Source organism: Martes martes, assembly GCF_963455335.1.
Source record: "Martes martes genome assembly, chromosome: 10".
NCBI lineage: Eukaryota > Metazoa > Chordata > Mammalia > Carnivora > Mustelidae > Martes > Martes martes.
The window spans coordinates 29,451,357-29,469,165 of NC_137898.1; the positions used below are offsets into that span (position 1 = coordinate 29,451,357).

General features: G+C 42.0%; 1 protein-coding gene across 1 annotated transcript in view; it reads right to left on the bottom strand.

Annotated features, from left to right (window-relative positions):
• The window catches only part of CAT (catalase), a 40,609-nt gene that overhangs the window by 13,707 nt on the left and 9,093 nt on the right, over positions 1–17,809 (bottom strand). The window contains exons 2-8 of the mRNA XM_080815968.1: positions 9,265–9,436; positions 8,080–8,190; positions 6,736–6,866; positions 6,164–6,268; positions 5,446–5,571; positions 2,493–2,684; positions 1,435–1,587 (exon numbers count right to left, since the gene is read on the bottom strand). Of these exons, the coding sequence (XP_080672094.1) occupies positions 1,435–1,587; positions 2,493–2,684; positions 5,446–5,571; positions 6,164–6,268; positions 6,736–6,866; positions 8,080–8,190; positions 9,265–9,436 (990 nt within the window). The remainder of the gene's footprint in view (positions 1–1,434; positions 1,588–2,492; positions 2,685–5,445; positions 5,572–6,163; positions 6,269–6,735; positions 6,867–8,079; positions 8,191–9,264; positions 9,437–17,809) is intronic.

Genomic DNA, 17,809 nt, shown 5'->3' on the forward strand with positions numbered 1-17,809 from the left:
GTTAAGCATCCAACTCTTGATTCCGGCTCAGGTCATAATCTCAAGGTTGTGAGATTGAGCCCCGTATCAGGCTCCACACTGGGAATGGAGCCTGCTGTAGATTCTCGCTCCCTCACCCTCTGCCCCTTCCCCCTCACATGTGAGCCATCTCTCTCTCTCTCTCATAAATAAATAAATAAATAAATAAATAAATATAAATAAGTAAATATGTGTATGTGTGTGTGTATGTGTGTGTGTGTGTGTGAGAGAGAGAGATACAGATCTATATGTTAGTTAAACTGAACTGAAAGCTAATGAGAAGCTTATTTTCTATAAAAGCCTTAGATGTTCCTAATGTCAAAGCAGAAAAGTTACTATTAAAAAAAAATAATACTGTGAAGTTTGTAAGCCTGACGATTCACAGGTCTGTACCCCTGAGGCTAATAATACATTATATGTTAATAAAAATTTAAAAATAATAATAACTGAGGGGCACCTGGCTGGCTCAGGTTGGTTAGGCAACGGTCTTCGGCTCAAGTCATGATCCCAGGGTCCTGGGATCCAGCCCCACGTCCAGCTCCCTGCTTAGCAGGGAGCCTGTTTCTCCCTCTGCCTGCCACTCCCCCTGCTTGTGTGCTCTCTCTGTCAAATAAATAAAAACAAAATCTTAAAAAAACAATGGAATCTTAGCTTGTCTCCATGGAGAGTGACACCTGAACCAGAGTCAGATGCTTACATAAGAAGTAGCCATCAGCCCCTGTGGCCTGATCTTGAGTAATAATCCTTCACCTCTGCTTCATGGTCAGAGTCCAAAAACACAAGAGATTGATTTACTCAGTAATTATTAAGCCAATTATTTTCCTACTGACTTCTGGTCCAAAAAAAGTATTTTTCACTCTTTCTACTCTTGAAAGAGCCTAGTGGAGAATGATGAAAAAAGAGTGAATGCGTAGAAACATGACTGAGACAAACAGCTAAATTAACCCACTGCCTTCAATCACTGGTGACATACGTTCAGTTCATAAAAACCATCTCCAGTCTCTCTTTACAGATGGAAAAATTCAAGCATCACCATGGGAGAGGAAATGAATCGAGTTATACTGACCAGTTAATGATATTTACTCCCATCAATGACAGACTGAATGAAGAATGCTTTACTCTACAAATATCTGAGACATTTCTCTTCTTTTAAATTAAAAGACTAAATATCAAAGTCTTAGCATACTATGAAATTTGCTTTATACTGTAATACTATAACATCAGGATGCTTCCATCAGACTCACAGGAACTAAGGACCCAGATTGATTAAAATTTAAGTGATGTTCTAGTTAATTCTTTATATATAGGTCATGCCAAATTAGAGCGTGTGTATGTGCGTACGCACACGCATCCATACATTCATCCATGCACACACCTGCACGCCTGTCTCAGAAGATCTCACTCCACCAACCTTACCTGAAGCATTTTGTCAGGGCTGGGCTCAATGCCAGGTGGCATGTTGCTTGGGTCAAATGCCAACTGTTCAACCTCAGCGAAGTAATTAACTGGATTCCGGTTTAAGACCAGTTTACCAACTGGGATAAGAGGATAGTCCTGGTGAGGCCAAATCTAAAAATAAATGTCATATTCACAATTACCAAACAACCAACTAAAAGAAATTAACGTACTTATTAAAAATACCAGTTTTCAAGGTGCCTGGGTGGCTCAAGTTGGTTAAGCATCTGCCTTTGGCTCAGGTCATGATCCTGGGATCCTGGGACTGAGCCCCACATCAAGCTCCCTGCTCAGCAGGGAGTCAACTTCTCCCTCTCTCTCTGTCCTTACCCTCACCCACCTTATACGCACTTGCTTGCTCACTCTCTCTCAAATAAATAAATAAAATCTTGACAACAACAAAAAAAAACAGCTTTCTAATATAATGAAGCCAATGATAATAAGTGAAAATAATTTTTTAATCCAGTAAAGTGAAAAGAACTTCAGGTGAGTGCACTGGTTACATCTTTCACAACCGTAAACAGTAAACATGGACATCTTCCCCAGGCAAAAGGACATCAGCTTTTCCAGCTCTGTTCCCTGCTGATAATGAGAGATCAAACCACTTCGAGGAACTCAAATGAACTCAGCAAAAAGGAATTAGAAGTGAGATGCATAGGCCAGGAAACTGCAAAGTGGCTGCACTGTATTTCGTACATAACTTCTCTATCGTTACAAATACTTGACTGGAATTTGTAAAATTAGGTACAAAGAGACTTAAAAAAGAAAACAATTGAGGGGCGTCTGGGTGGCTCAGTGGGTTAAGCCTCTGCCTTCAGCTCAGGTCATGATCTCAGGGTCCCGGGATTGAGCCCCACATTGGGCTCTCTGCTCAGCAGGGAATCTGCTTCTCCCTCTCTCTCTCTCTGCCTGCCTCTCTGCCTACTTGTGATCTCTCTCTCTCAAATAAATAAATAAATAAAATATTTTTTTAAAAAAGAAAGAAAGAAAGAAAACAATTTAGTTGTTAACATACTCACCTTGGTAAGATCAAATGGATTAAATGGAAAGGTTTCTGCCTGATTAAAAGTCATGACCTGGATGTAAAATGTCCAGGAGGGGTAGTTGCCTGTGGCAATGGCATTGAAAAGATCCCGCAGGCTGTAGTCAGGATCTTCCTGAGAAAGTCTTGCAGCGTCTTCGACAGAAAGGTTTTTGATGCCCTGGTCAGTCTACAGAATGAGAGAAAGCAGCTCAAACTGAAATGTCCTGGCAAACTTATGGAACTTTCATCAGTTATGCACTGAAGGATGATGAGGAACACAACTCAGACTGGATTTTCCTTGTTCAAATCTGATACAAATGGGAATTCACCAATAAGAAATTCCATTTGGCTATCCTGATTCTTTTAAATGCCCAGGGAATCTGTATATACATTTCACATTTAAAATTAGTTCTATCTTTCCCTTTCTGTATCCTGTATCACTTGAATTTTTTTAACTGTTAACATTTAATTTATTTTCAATTTCTCACCCATATAAAGAATGTTGTACTACTGTCTTCAGAAAAGCCAAGAAATTTTTGGCATAAAATACACATAACATAAAATGCACCACTTTAACCATTTTAAAGTGTCCAGTTCAGTGGATTTTTTTAGTATATATCTCAAAATACAGTGGCCAGGTCACATGGTAATTCTACATTTAATTTCTTGAGGAATTTCAAAACTGTTTTCCAGAGTGGTTATTTGAATTTTTACACTCATGTTACTTTTCAAATCAGAAAAAAATAAAATAAAATAAAAAAATATTTTTAAAATAAGCAAATATTTTACATGAAGTAATTTTTTAATTCCTGTTTTGTAATAGCTCGGATCAATTATTGAGATTGTGCTAGCCAGCATCCCTCCACCCCTACTCTCTTCCTTTTATTTTTTTTCAGAAATCATAGGATCATAGTTCACAGAGCTGAAAAGAACTTCAGTAGAGCCACTCTGAACCAGTTCTCTACCTACGAGCAGGCAAAATTAGTATTCTGACTTCCCAAGCAAGCCATGAAGAGCCAACTAACTTAGTCACTTTCACCAATGCTCCTACTATCACACCATACTGCCTCTTCAACAGATTCTCTCCTGTATCTTATTCTGAAAGATCCCCACAAGCCAAGCATGGAAAGATTTCCTCAGCAAAGTCAACTTTGAATCTCTACCACAGAAATCTCGAGTCTCTCTAGCTCACGGCAAGATTTGAACCCTTCTTTCTACAAGACCAGAAGCACAGTCACCTTCCAGATTTAAAAATGGAGGTCACCATCTGCAGATCATCCAGAGAGCTAATACATTAAATTGAGTAATAATATTGCAATACCTTTCTGATTTTAACTGAATCCCTTGGGCTTAGAAAAGATTAGTCATAGGTCAGAATAATCCAGACTGAAATATCTAAGTAGGTCTTGGGCTACCCCAGGGCCCTCTGCTCAACAGGTCCATAAGCAATCCAATCCTTCCAGGGTCATGGACAGGTACTATTATTATCCCAATTTCACAGTGACAAAGCTGGAGCACAGAGACCTTTTAATAATATGACCAGGTCAGAGTTACCTAGAAAAGGGAAGATCTGAATTCACAACTGGTCTGCCTGCAAAGCTACCACCACACAGGTGCCCCAGACAGTCATTTAGCCCTTGCTCTCAGTAACAAAACACTGCTCCCTTTGGCAGCTACAAGCCAATGGGACAACTGTTGCTTAAAACTGTCCCCTGCCAAAGCTTATATATCCAAGTTATAAGTATAAAGAAGGGAGACGGTTTTCCTGTTTGATATACCTACATAAGTTGTTCAGATAAAGATTAAGACAAGACAGAAGGAAACAGGTCTTGGGATAGATACCATTAAGGAGACTATATTTGTCCCAAGTCCACGACTGTTCTGTGCTAATTTTAGCAGTAGTATTTGGAAACATGTTCTTAGGCAACCAGATACTTTTTAAAATACCTTCTAGAGTTCTCTGAGACTATTACTTATTGTAACAAATGCCAAGATCATTATGGGAGAGCTCTTTAAAACACTTCAATTAATTAAAATGTTCTCAAAGCTTCCCCCAAAGGTAACTCATTTGATATGATTATATGAAAGGAAATGAAAAAAACAATTTTTATTATTTTACATTTGTAACTGATTTTACTTTTTTTTGCCCTGTTCATAATACACCCTCAATAAATGCTAAATAAGTGGATGGATAAGTTAAAAAAAAAGTTAGAAGAAATGTTTCTGGAAAGATAGCATCAGACTGAAAGTGATGGTGAGGTTGGTACTAGAGAAAGGAAGACCCCATTTCTGCCATAGTCCCCTCCCGGACCACAGAAGATGTCTATGTTCAGCACAATGACTCAGGGCTAGGAAACACAAAGCATAGAAATCTTGAGTCTCTCTAGCAAGCAGCAAGATTTGCTTTACTCTGCTAAGGCTTGATTCTAAACTCCAACAAAGAAGTCTAGAAAGCTAGGCTAAACCTGGTAGAAATCTTTCACATGGCCTGGAGACCTATACTATCTCCTCTCATTTGAGGAGCCAAAACCTTAGGTCTTCCCTCTTCAGGGAGAGTGGATATTCACCTGCCAGCACCAGAACATTAAGCCAGAGAACCAGCATTAAATGAGCATTTTCTCAAATATTTACGCATTGCTCCCGGGGTCCTGAAGGAGAAGAAAGCTTAACCGTTGGTAGTAGCTGTGTACTCCTACCCTCCAGCCACATGGAAAGAGGAGACCAAAGAGAGCCCACGCAGTTCCCTTAACTGGGCAGCGGGCATCTGTTCACTTGGGCAGAGCCAACATTGGAGTCCTGGTCCCAGTCACCTGGACCAGTACCTCTCGGTCTTCAGAGGGGAGGTAAGGGAAAGGCGAGAAGGGGCCTTGTTCTTCGCCCAATCCTCAGGAGTAAAGAAATATGGGTGGTAGAAGCCTTGTACCATCTCCCCCAAAGGCAACACGTACCTTATAATGGAATTTGCAATAAACTGCCTCTCCCTTCGCATTGATCAGCTTAAAAGTATGCGATCCGTATCCGTTCATGTGCCTGTGTCCATCTGGAATCCCTCGATCACTGAACAAGAAGGAAACCTAAAGGAACAGGAAAATAAAGCCTAACATTTCTCAGTTTCAATCAAAACACCCTAGATTTTTTTAAAGATAACCCTAAGTTTTCTAAATCTCTTAATGCCATGGAACTCACTAAGCAAGTTCCCATAGGAAAGGTTATCATTAGTATCATTTACACAAAATAACAAGAATTTTAAAGCAGAATGACATGTAAATCATTAACCTCATGGCTCAGAATTCAGTGAAGACAAGGAAAAACAAATCTGAAAAAGTAGCCTAACTTTTTATTCAAAATCCGTTTTCACAGTAAATACGTTTGGTAACACTCTTTCCTTCTTTCACTACTATAAGAACTTTACTTCGTACTAGAGACTTTAATCCTTAATATTGCTAAATATCAACTGATAATGTTTCTAGCATCACTTAAGGTTTATAAATGGGGGAAGATTAACAAAATCAGTCATCATAAAACTCTTCGGGGCCAAGAAATCCGAGGAAGCCTCCCAAAGAGAAAGTCAGAAAAGTCCAATGAGAGAGCCCACACTGGAGAACCATATGATGAGGCACAGTTCAGGTGAAACGTTACAACAGAGTGAAAAAGAAGAGTTCCCACCTGATGCAGAGACTCGGGGCGCAGGCTCCAGAAGTCCCAGACCATGTCGGGATCCTTTAGGTGTGTTTGAGGGTTTCTCTTTTGACTATGGATAAAGGATGGAAACTAAACAGAAAAAGAGAAAATAGTCCCAAAACTAAGTTTATAGGAATTACGGTGTCTTACATTATACATTGCCTATGGCTAGGTCTACAGATTGTAACTCAGAACAAGATAATCCTAGAACTTTACACTGCCAAACCCTAAAATGAAATTTACCCTCTACATGTTTCCAGGGCAAAGTGTCTCTTTTTGTTAATCTTCCAGGCTCTACAAAGAAAACTGGACTATTCCCATGAAGTCAGTGAATCTTGACCCAAGAATCAGACCCAAACTGAAGACCAATGGTAACCATTATTTGATTTTATAAAAAGTTATTAAATACAGAAAAATGTACTTAAAAAGGCAAACAAGCCAACATGAATTCTCTTCCTGCTTTTCCTGGGGCTTCTCTTTAAATGCCAGTCAATACAGTGTGTTTGAAATCAATTTAAATCAAACATTTGTGGAATGCAATATATTTTATCACCTACCAATATGGCATCCCTGATGAAGAAAATGGGGGTGTTATTTCCAACAAGATCCCAATTACCATCCTCTGTGTAAAATTTCACAGCAAACCCACGAGGGTCCCGAACTGTGTCCGCTGAGCCTGACTCTCCAGCTAGAAAATTGAAATGGGAAAAATGAAGGATAAGCCAGAGTACTTGCCATCCAAGAAACCTAAAGTCATGAAGAAATACCGGGATCTATCCTCTCTAATCCATTTGTAAAAACGGAAATCAGGGGCACCCGGGTGGCTCAGTGGGTTAAGCCTCTGCCCTCGGCTCAGGTCATGATCTCAGGGTCCTGGGATCGAGCCCCACATCAGGCTCTCTGCTTGGCGGGGAGCCTGCTTCTCCCCCTCTCTCTCTGCCTGCCTCTCTGCCTACTTATGATACCTCTCTCTGTCAAATAAATAAATAAAATCTTTAAAAAATAATAAATAAATAAATAAATAAATAAAATAAAAAAGGAAATCATGTAGTTAAGTGCCTGGGTTATTATTTCTACCACCTACTAGCTAATCCGAGTCTACCAATTAAACAAAAGAATTAATTGAGAGTAATAAAAGAGTACATAACTGTAAAAGCTAAAAGGATTATCCACTTTACATTAGGTAGCTTTGTTTAAAAGGTAATTAAAATTTAAATGAAAATAAAGAAAATACTTATAAAGATTAAGATAGCAAACAAGGAAAATCAGTGAATAGTGGAAATTGTGAGGTTAAGATTAAGAGAATGAGTGAAAATATAGATTCTTATTCTTAATGTCATTTACTTTTGAATCCAAAAGTAAATGCACAGACTGAAGAGAAACAGCATTAATCATGCATTGTGAGGTGTTGAGAGGAGGCAATGATAGATCTAACTCATACTAGCACTACTGAAAAAATCACCGCACTTCTGAAATAGAATTAACCCCACCTTGCAAAGTAGATCTACAGATGAGATTAGAGCTAATGTCTGTAAAGCACGTAACCACGATGGCACAGAGTTAATTCCCGATAAAGGGCAGCTATTGTGGTTGCTGACTAAGTGCCCCACTCCACGTTTCCATCTGAGGCAACCACTTGTAGGAAAGTTCTTTCCAAATGTCACAGAATTGCAGTGCTGGCCTGTGCCTGGTGCGATTTCCTAAGACCTCAAACAAATAGAATTTAAAGGAACTTTCGGCATGTCTCAGAATTTTTTTTTCTACTGTAAAACCTGGCTATCATTTGGAGAAGTTTTTTTTCTATCTTCTAATATGCTTTCCTTGCAATGTAGTTATAAATGCCCTGAAGAAGGTACAGGGTTGAGTGACCCAATGCCAGTCACGCAGGCAGACGGACTTACCGACAGTGGAGAATCGAACAGCAATGGGAGTCCTCTTTCCAATATGCTCAAACACCTTCGCTTTGGAGTATCTGGTAATGTCATGAGTGACCTCGAAGTAGCCAAAAGCCCCTAATGAGAAAGACACAGAAATTCTCATCATGAGACCATTGCAGACCACTCAATAGGCCCTCATTGGGCATCTGGGTGACGAGAAATGGATGGTGCAGCACTGGCCTTCTGGGAGCTTTCAAGATGACTGGAGAAAGGCAAGATAGATGTCCAAACACAAAATGATGGGGACAAAATGCAAAGTCCTCAGTGCTATACTCAGTGCTATGCAGCTGGAACCAAGAGGAAGGAGAGACGAGTGGGGCTAGAAGCAGTGGGTCAAGGCTGGCCCAAGGACACAGGGCCTGAGGTGGTCTGGAATCACAGGGAGGAGCCAGGAAGGAAAGAGGAGAACAGGGGGAAGAAGAGAAAACACAATGAACGAAAAGATCGATTAAACACTCAGGAAGACACCACAGGCCAAACTGAACAGCATACCAAAGCCTTGATGGAAAAGCCACATGGAAAAAGCTGGAGAAGATGGAAGGAAAAAATAAAGAAACCAGAAAGTTCTAACTGGGAGTCAGAGCAAGGCGCTAGGAGACAAACATGTTCTTTCTTTCTATCAAGCTTTCTCGTCCAACTGAGTTTTCAGCTTTCTTTTAAACATTACCCTATGTTGTGTTTCTGCAATAAAAGCAAGATAAAAAGTTTTACACAACTTTTGGACAAAAAAGGAAAAACCACCACAAACCCACCCCCTAACACAAGTATCCTCAACTTTGTGCCGTTCACTCCAGTATGTATCCTGTCAGTGCACCATCTAAATCTAGCTATGATTTCAGCACGCTGTGTCTGCATTTTCCTATTTTTATTTCTTTACAAAAGCGCACACAGAAAAAAAAAAGTGCACAAGGGAAGAAAAGGAAGATCACTGTCGTTTTTACTAAAATATTTAATATCTCATGTTCAATCTGGAGAAATAACCATCATTTAATTACGAGTTCCTCTCCTGAGGGACATTCTTTTTTTTCCCTTTCTCCCAGGAATGGAGATTTGCCACTTCTATTAAAGGAGCTCGAACCCTGTGAGAAGGAATTTTTAACCCAGGTGTTGTGCAACAATCCTTTCACGACAAATAAACATGACTCTCACCTGCTCCTTTGGCGTGCACAACTCTCTCAGGGATTCTTTCCCGGTCAAAGTGAGCCATTTCATCGGTGAACACCACATCCTGAACGAGAAGGGGACCCCGGGGCCCTGATGTCATAACATTAAGTTTGTCTCCGACTGGATTACCGGCACCCGTGGTCAGGACATCGGGTTTCTAAGTGAGTAAACAGAAAAGGACAAAGAGAGCAGGAGAGTTGGTACAATCAACCCATTATTCATGCTGTCAGAGGGCACACTGTTTCCCAATTTTTAGACCTTCTGCTCAAAGTCTTTTTGAATTTCCTGGGTCCGAAATGCTGAAATGCTGCAAGATATGCCACGGCCTGAAGTTCAGAGTCAGGTCTCGGAAATCCTTGAAAAATCTCAACACCAATCTGTTTGGTGATCTGCTCTGAAGAGCAGAAAGAGGGCTAAGTAAGCTGCCAGCCCTCTCAGCCCCTGCTCGTGCCACAGCCCCCGAGATCCACACAGGAAAGCCCCGGAAAGGAAGCTCCCCACATGGAATATCTGAGCTGATCGTGAGAAGACGGTGTCCGGAGGAGCCATGCTGGTCATCGGTCAACTTTCAGCTGCTTTCTGAGTGCTACAGTTGTTCACATGGGTCATCCCAGAGAGCACTCCCCTCTCTTGAGCAGCAGATGCCAGCTTTCTGTAATATTGCTTTCCAATTCCAAAACAAAAAAGCCAAAAAAAAGTCACGGCTTTTATTGTCACTGAAAATAAACTGTTGCTGCTAAGATGGGTTGTAGTATTAATTGTCTAAAGATGTCAAATGTCCCCGAAATGGGACAGGTTATTTTACCATAACAAAGAATTCTTTTTTTAATCCACCCAATTCTCCAATATCAGTAAATACATCGGAAGCTCCTGGCTGTCCCTTCTCTAGGATGGGAGCCCCAGCATTTTTTAATAAATGATCCTAAGCAGCTCTTGGAATCATCTTGGCCCCTACCCTGTACTCCTGACCAGGGACAATTGCCTCTCCAATGTCCTCCCCTGGCCACTGGGAAACCGGGGGAGATGTGTGGGGGAAGCAAAGCCCAGCCATGTCCATCGAGAACAACTCAAAAAGGTCTAGTGATGGAAGTCCATGGTACCAACTTCATGTGCCTAGAATTTTCACAAACCTGGAATGGAGTGTATAACTTTTCCTCTGCAGGTACACCTGCTCTGAATATTAAAAGAAGGTCAATACCTGTCTTTTCCCTAGAAGGGGATGTTGGGGGGGGGGGCACTTTAAAAGCCTATAAAAATACCATGAGTTCTTTGGGAAAATGCACTACACAAGAGAGATCTTGGAATCTTCAGAATTAATAAAGAAGACTCCAACACCCACTAGAGTTCTACTCACATCGAAGAAGTTCTACTCACATCTATTCACATCACGCGAAGAAGCCAACATGGAACCTTAGAAAAACCGTGAGTGCTGGCGTCAGAATCTGGGTCCGACTTCCAGCTCTGCCAATCATCAGATGTCTATGTGCTGGCATGTTACTTACCATTTCTGAGTCCCAACTTTGCATGTGCAAAATGAACAAGAAACAACGATCTCCCAGAGTTAATATGGGGATTGAAAGCACTAAATTCATGCAAAATGAGGCCGCCACACTAGGCACACACACGCTACCATTTTACTGGTCATGTGGAGTGATCTGATAGCAGAAGCAAAGCATTTTAGGTTTTCTTTTCTAACCACCATGACACATGTGTGGCATCCATTCAGACTCTGTCTGAGCAAAAATCTGCCCACACCGTACCATGCTCTTCTCAACACATAAACACAGTACTAAAGGAAATCTAAAAAAAAAAAAAAAAATCAATCAATCAAGGGAATATGGCATAAAGGAGAGAAGTATGATAGAGGATACCAAGAAGCTCGGGAAAGGGAAAGGGAAACAGGACAGAGTTGTCATTTATATCACTCATGAAACCACTAAAAGCACATCTCACAGCCCCTCCAGACCACCAGGTCGGAGCGATATGGTCAAGAATGAAAACCAGGCCCAGAGAAGGCACATGCACAGCAAGGCGGATAAATGGATGGCTGAATGAAGAACTAAAAAATGAGATGGTCTCACCCGATGGCCCAGACTCATGCAAGTTGGAGTGAGAATGCTAGAATTTTGCGCCAAGGGGCTTCCCCTCTCACCCGATGTAGGAATGTCCTCTGCAATACCAATCCACTAAGAAGTGAACCTGGGTTTCTCCACCACAAATGTAGCATCCAGCCTCTCTTCCTAGCTCTAACAGATCATCAGTCCTAATTTTTAACAGCTTTCCTCACACACGTTCGTGTGTATGTAATCTGCCTTCAAAAAAAAGTGTGCCAGAAAAAGCTTCAACCGGGTCAGCAATGCAGAAGGGAGTCCAAAGGGAGGGCAAAGACTAGAAGAGAAAGATCCCTGACTTCAGGGGCTGTTTAGGGCAACACTCGATGAGAGAAACCGACCTGAACTAAAGAGAAGAGAGTGCATCTTAGAAGGTGAGAAGGATGCCATATATTTGCTGAGAAGAAAAGACCTAAGGAAATGAAGCTGTATTAAATAAAATGAGAAGTGGGGCAGGGGAATGGACCATGGAAAACAAATTTTTAAACATGATTTCTGAAAAAAAAAAAAAAAAAGGCAAGGCTTCAGAGAGATTTCTAGAAGATAACAATAGCTTGGTGTGAGCAGCAGTCTTGCTTCAAAATGCCCTCTTTTCTCATCTCTATGTTATGAGGAAGTGACAATGGACACTCCGAGGTTAAAGGTTTCTCCTTACAGAACCCAAGACAAAAAAGAATGAAAAGCAGTTATTAAATGCATCTTTTTGCCTTGAGGGACACTATATTCCAGATACATCTCCCAAAATACTACAAAATAAGCAATTAAATCATCTCCCTAGCTTCCCCTTCCTACTCCCTAGGTATATTCAGAGTCAGGAAGAATGTATGCATTAAGATTTAAAATAAATTTACCCAGCAGCATTCCAAAAATATGTAGGGGGTGCCTATGGTGTGTTAGTGTTGGGGACCACAGCAGCAAACATCAACATTCCTGCTCTCATGGAACTCACAGTCTACGGGGGTTGTTCAGTGTCGTATTACTTAGAGCAGCGAAAGCTGACATGTAACTTAAATATCCAAAAATAGAGGCAGAGTTAATGAAATACTATGCCACCATTAAGAATCTCATCCAGGGGCACCTGGGTGGCTCAGTGGGTTAAAGCCTCTGCCTTCAGCTCAGGTCATGGTCTCAGGGTCCTGGGACTGAGCCCCCCATCAGGCTCTCTGCTCAGCGGGGAGCCTGCTTCCTCCTCTCTCTCTCTGCCTGCCTCTCTGACTACTTGTAATCTCTATCAAATAAATAAATAAACTCTTAAAAAAAAAAAAGAATCTCATCCACAAAAAAATTTAAGTAACAATAAAACTATCATAACATTTAGGTGATATCATTATAGGTCATTTTAATTTTCTTTAGATTTCTATTTTCTTTCCTAAAATAATTTTTAAGTCAGAAAGTCTACCTACACTAATCAAATATCAGAAGTTTTTCAAATTATCTGTATTGTGTATTGACTTAATGAAGGCAATGTATATACCCTCATGTCATACAGTTTCTAAAAACATGTTTTAAGGTCCTATTTTATTTATTTCAGAGAGAGAGATAGTGCGGATGACTGGGAGGGACAGGGGAAGAGGGAGAAACAGACTCCCCACTGAGCAGGGACCCTGACTCAGGGCTCCATCCCAGGACCTTGGGATCATGACCTGAGCTGGACACAGACGCCTAACCAACAGAGTCACACAGGCACTCCCTTAAAAACATTTTTTGGGTTTATTATTATTATTATTATTATTAACATATAATGTAGTATTTGCTTCAGGGGCACAGGTCTGTGAATCCTTAAAAACTTTTTTTTTAAAGATTTTATTTATTTATTTGACAGACAGAGATCACAAGTAGGCAGAGAGGCAGGCAGAGACAGAGAGAGGAGGAAGCAGGCTCCCTGCTGAGCAGAGAGCCCGATTTAATGAAGATACTTTGTCACCACAAGTGTCCACTTCTAATCACCTAATTACTTTCTAAAAAACTCGCTAAATTATGCTTTATTTTCACTTGCCCATCCAAATTTAAAAACATGAAATCTCCGTTTGGAGTTACATCTTCAGCTTAAAATGACTGCATAGAAAACAAGCATACGATAGATATGTAATCATTTTTATGATAAAAGACCCTAAATAAGGTTCTTCTTCTCTACTTTCTTTCTTCAGAGAAATAATTACAATGCACAGGGAAAATTCTTCAGAGAATGGGCCGCTGCTGAGCACAGGCTCTTAAACAAATGTTACCTATCATAGTTCATTGATGGTAACATACACAATTTTTTAATAGTTTAAGATCTTTAAAGCTGCGGTATGTCCTGCCATCCATGGCATCTTAGCAATGTGTCCTGGTTTGGCCAGGCAGGGTTTTCTCCTGAGTAGTGTATAGGACGCTGGTATATTTCACAGTGCCTGGCGTCTCAGACTCAATGAAATAGGACATTCGCTCGAGGCTGGGAAAGCGCAGTCTTAAAATCCGACTCAAAGGCAGCTATATTTAGTGTGTAAATTCCTTTGTCAAGATTGATACACCGAAACTATGGCCACTAAATGCTGACAGAAGAGGGGCAGGGGCAAAAGAATGTGTGTGTGCCTGTGATCGTGAGGGAGCCGGACATGGAAGAGGGGCAGGGTGAGACAGAAGAGACCAGACAGAGCACTGAGGGACAGCACCATCCCCTTGCAAGGAAGGGAAGAGGCAGCGAAGGAGAAAGAATGCATGGAAGCTTGTCACAGACTCCAAACTCCGGGACAGAGAATTTCGGGACAGAAGCCAACAGAGGCACTTGCTGCACAAAGACCAATGGAATTGAGGACTGAAAAGGGGATTCTGGTCTTAGAAACCTGGGGCCTCTGGTGACCAGTCCCATGAGAGTTTCAAGGGTAAATAAAATAAAACAAGAGAGAGCCAGCCACTCACTACTACTGATGGTGTGACCTGAGCCAAGGAAAAATGACTCTGATGGGGTGCAACTGAGGTCCTGTAATAAAGGATTGTGACCATTGTCTTTGACTTTAAATCAGTGACCCTGGAGGTGTAAGTTTCAGCGGGCCGGCCCAGAAATGCAGAGGAGGGAAGGAAGCAGAGGCGATGAATGCAGTGTCTAGAATGGCAGTGACAAAAGGAAGAGGGGAGAGGTGGTGGCTCAGAAGGCAGTGAGCGCCCCGTGTCCAATTCCAGGGTCAGCACCATGCATAGAGCACTGCGATCAACCCCAGTCTAAATACAAATTGTTTTTGTTCTGGTTTAGGGCAAACTTGCAGCAATCTCCAGCATTTCAAATACTTCTGAACTAGTAAGCAGAGAGCAGTGAAAACCAGCCCTTCGGGGCTAAAAACCACCACAAAAACAGCCAGGAACGGGACACTTAGAAGAGGTTGCCTGGTTAGGGAGCCCAGTCAGGTGAAGCCAAGCCACTCTCTGCACCAGCTGAGAAGGGCAGAGCCTGGTCAGGAGGGGATGAAAGGAGAGAAGGGGGAACAAAAAGCCCACAAAAGGCGGAGCCAGCAGCCTCAGGACGAGGCTAAGGGCAGCAAAAGGGTGGCAGGCTTTATACAGATGCTAGGGGAGAAATGGCTGGAGGAAAAAATAAGTCTGAGTCTGTCTGCAGGTCAAGGTCGTAAAAAGCAGCCATAGGGCACCTGGGTCACAGGAGAAGCTCAACCATCCCAACATGGACTCATGGTACCATCCAGAGGGTGTGGCACTGAGAACAAGGGCCTCTCAGGCACACCCAGTTCAACACTCACTCATTCATTCCACTGGCCTTGTCCCTGTCCCCTCCCTTCCCCCCCCCATCCCCACAGACCACAGAGGCTGCGAGGCAAGAGGAATCTCTATGTTCTGCACAAACAGGACAGGCTGCAGTCTTGGAGGAGGGAGGGCAGGGGGCCCCCGCAGGACAGTGTATGTGATAAACCACACCACAGCCATGCCCTGCAGCCTGTGCCCCTGGTTCTTGCCAGCTACAGACCAAAGAAACAACACCCCAGGATGCCAGCTCTGGGCTTTCTCTGGTAGAGGATGCAGGATAGCCATTTCTGGTCCAACACTAACCAAGAAGGACAGAGGATCAATGCAATTGACAGAAATGTACAGAATTGCTCATTTCTCTTCCTAACAACCATTTCTGAGCCACCTGCCATATGCGAGGCTTTATCCTAGCTACCCTTACATAAATCATCTCCCTTAAGCCACCAATAATCTAGTGAGAGACAGGTTATTATTTCTGTTTAATGAGTAGTACTGTATGATTGGAGAATTTCAGTGATTTTACACAGATTTCAATGTTGGGGCACAGGTCTACCTGTTCTATATAACAAGTATGATGGGCAAAGAGATGTCTTCCAACTTGCTGACTATTATGTTGTTGTTGTTATTGTTGTTTTTAAACTCAGATCACTGAGTTTAAAAACTCTTTAAAGTTTTTTAGGATTATAATTTTAGGATTCTCTTTAGGATTAGAATTTTTTAATGACGGAAAAGCTTTTCATTGGTGGGGAATTCTAGGAGTTCTCTCTCTCTCAGGGAAAGCAGCATTTGTATTTGCTAAGGTATTACGTCTTTCTGGCTGACAACTATCCATGACATTCATCCATGCTTCTCCTGAATTGCTCTTCCTGCCTCCACCCCATGCCATCCCTCGAGGTAGGCCAAGGGCATCTGCTTATTCCCCACAGAACAAAATATTTATAATTCCCTATTTGCTTCACTGTTTTTCCTCTCTAAACAGTATACTCGTTTTACATCTATATCCCTGACACCTGACACGATGCCATTATCAACAAGTATACAAGAAAAGGCTTGTGTGGGACTCCTGGGTGGCTTCATCAGTTAAGCATCTGACTTTTGATTTTGGCTCAGGTCATGGTCTCGGGGTCATGGGATGGAGCCCCGCTTCAGCCTCCATGCTCAGCGCAGAGTCTGCTTATCCCTCTCCCTCTGCTCCTCTCCTTGTTCTCTCTCTCTCTCTCAAATAAATAAATAAAATCTTTTTAGGGACACCTGGGTGGCTCAGTGGGTTAAAGCCTCTGCCTTCAGCTCAGGTCATGATCCCAGGGCCGTGGGATCGAGCCCCGCATCGGGCTCTCTGCTTGGCGGGGAGCCTGCTTCCCCCCCCCCCCCGTCTGCCTCTCTGCATACTTGTGATCTCTGTCTGTCAAATAAATAAAAATCTCTAAAAAAAAAAAAAAAGTCTTTTTAAAAAGGCTTGTGGAGTGGTTGGCCTGTTAGCTCAGTTGGTTAGAGCATGGTGCTGATAAAAAGGCTTGTGGATTCAACATGTGAATAAATTAAGCTATGGACCAACACAAAATGGCCAAGAAAGATTATTTCTAAGTAGAAGAAGGAAGCAACAAAAGTCTCTCTCCCCCTGCATCTCCCCTCCCAAAAATAAATGGGAAATGTTTGAATTTAAAACTTCAAATTCTGTTCAAACACCTTTTGACAAATGTTATGAAAACTGCTGTAGATGGGACGCCTGGGTGGCTCAGTTGGTTAAGCAGCTGCCTTCGGCTCAGGTCATGATCCCAGCGTCCTGGGATCGAGTCCCACATCGGGCTCCTTGCTCGGCAGGGAGCCTGCTTCTCCCTCTGCCTGCCACTCTGTCTGCTTGTGCTCACTCTCGCTCCTCTCTCTCTCTCTCTCTCTCTCTGACAAATAAATAAATAAATAAATCTTTAAAAAAAAAAAAACTGCTGTAGAAATTGGCAAAGAAGGACTTTGGCTTGTCTAAAAACTGACACCATGATCAAAAGTAAGGACTCAAAGTAAAATTCCATTTTGGCTTTGCTCTTTCTTATTTTTGGCTCGAGTTAAGACATGAATGAAGAAATGTTCCTGGGAGGAGTAAGGTTGGCTTTCTCTGATAAAATATTCTATCAACACTTTCCATTTATTAGTGCCCTCTGCTTACTGAAGTTCCAAGAACTTACTAAACGTCATTCTTCCATGTTTTAATAGACAAAGATTGGTAATACAGCCCATCCCTAACTTTCAGTCCCAAAGGAGTCATAATGACAGCTTGTCATTCTCAGAGATCAACACAGAATATACAATATTTTCTAGCAAATTATGGCTTGACATTCTACATTTATTCAACAAAGATCCATCAAATACGTACAATGTACACACCCACGTACAGAAAACCAAAGACTGTCTTGGCCCTCACATTTCTTTGGGGGAAAGGGGAGAGACCGGAGTGCTCCAAGCCTCCCGACCCATTCCAAAGGACTAGGCAGTTTGGGAAAAGAACCCAGGCTTCACAGCGTCCCCACACTTCTCCCCTTTGGAAGCCAGTGGCCACAGGCAGCACACATCCTGCTCTCCCAAGGGTTGGCCTGGTAATCTCCACTGCCTAAATGCAAGGGGTAAATTCAACACAGGGGTTATTTTAGCAAGTCCTCTTGGCCAAAACGCCTAAGCCACATTCTCCAACCAAG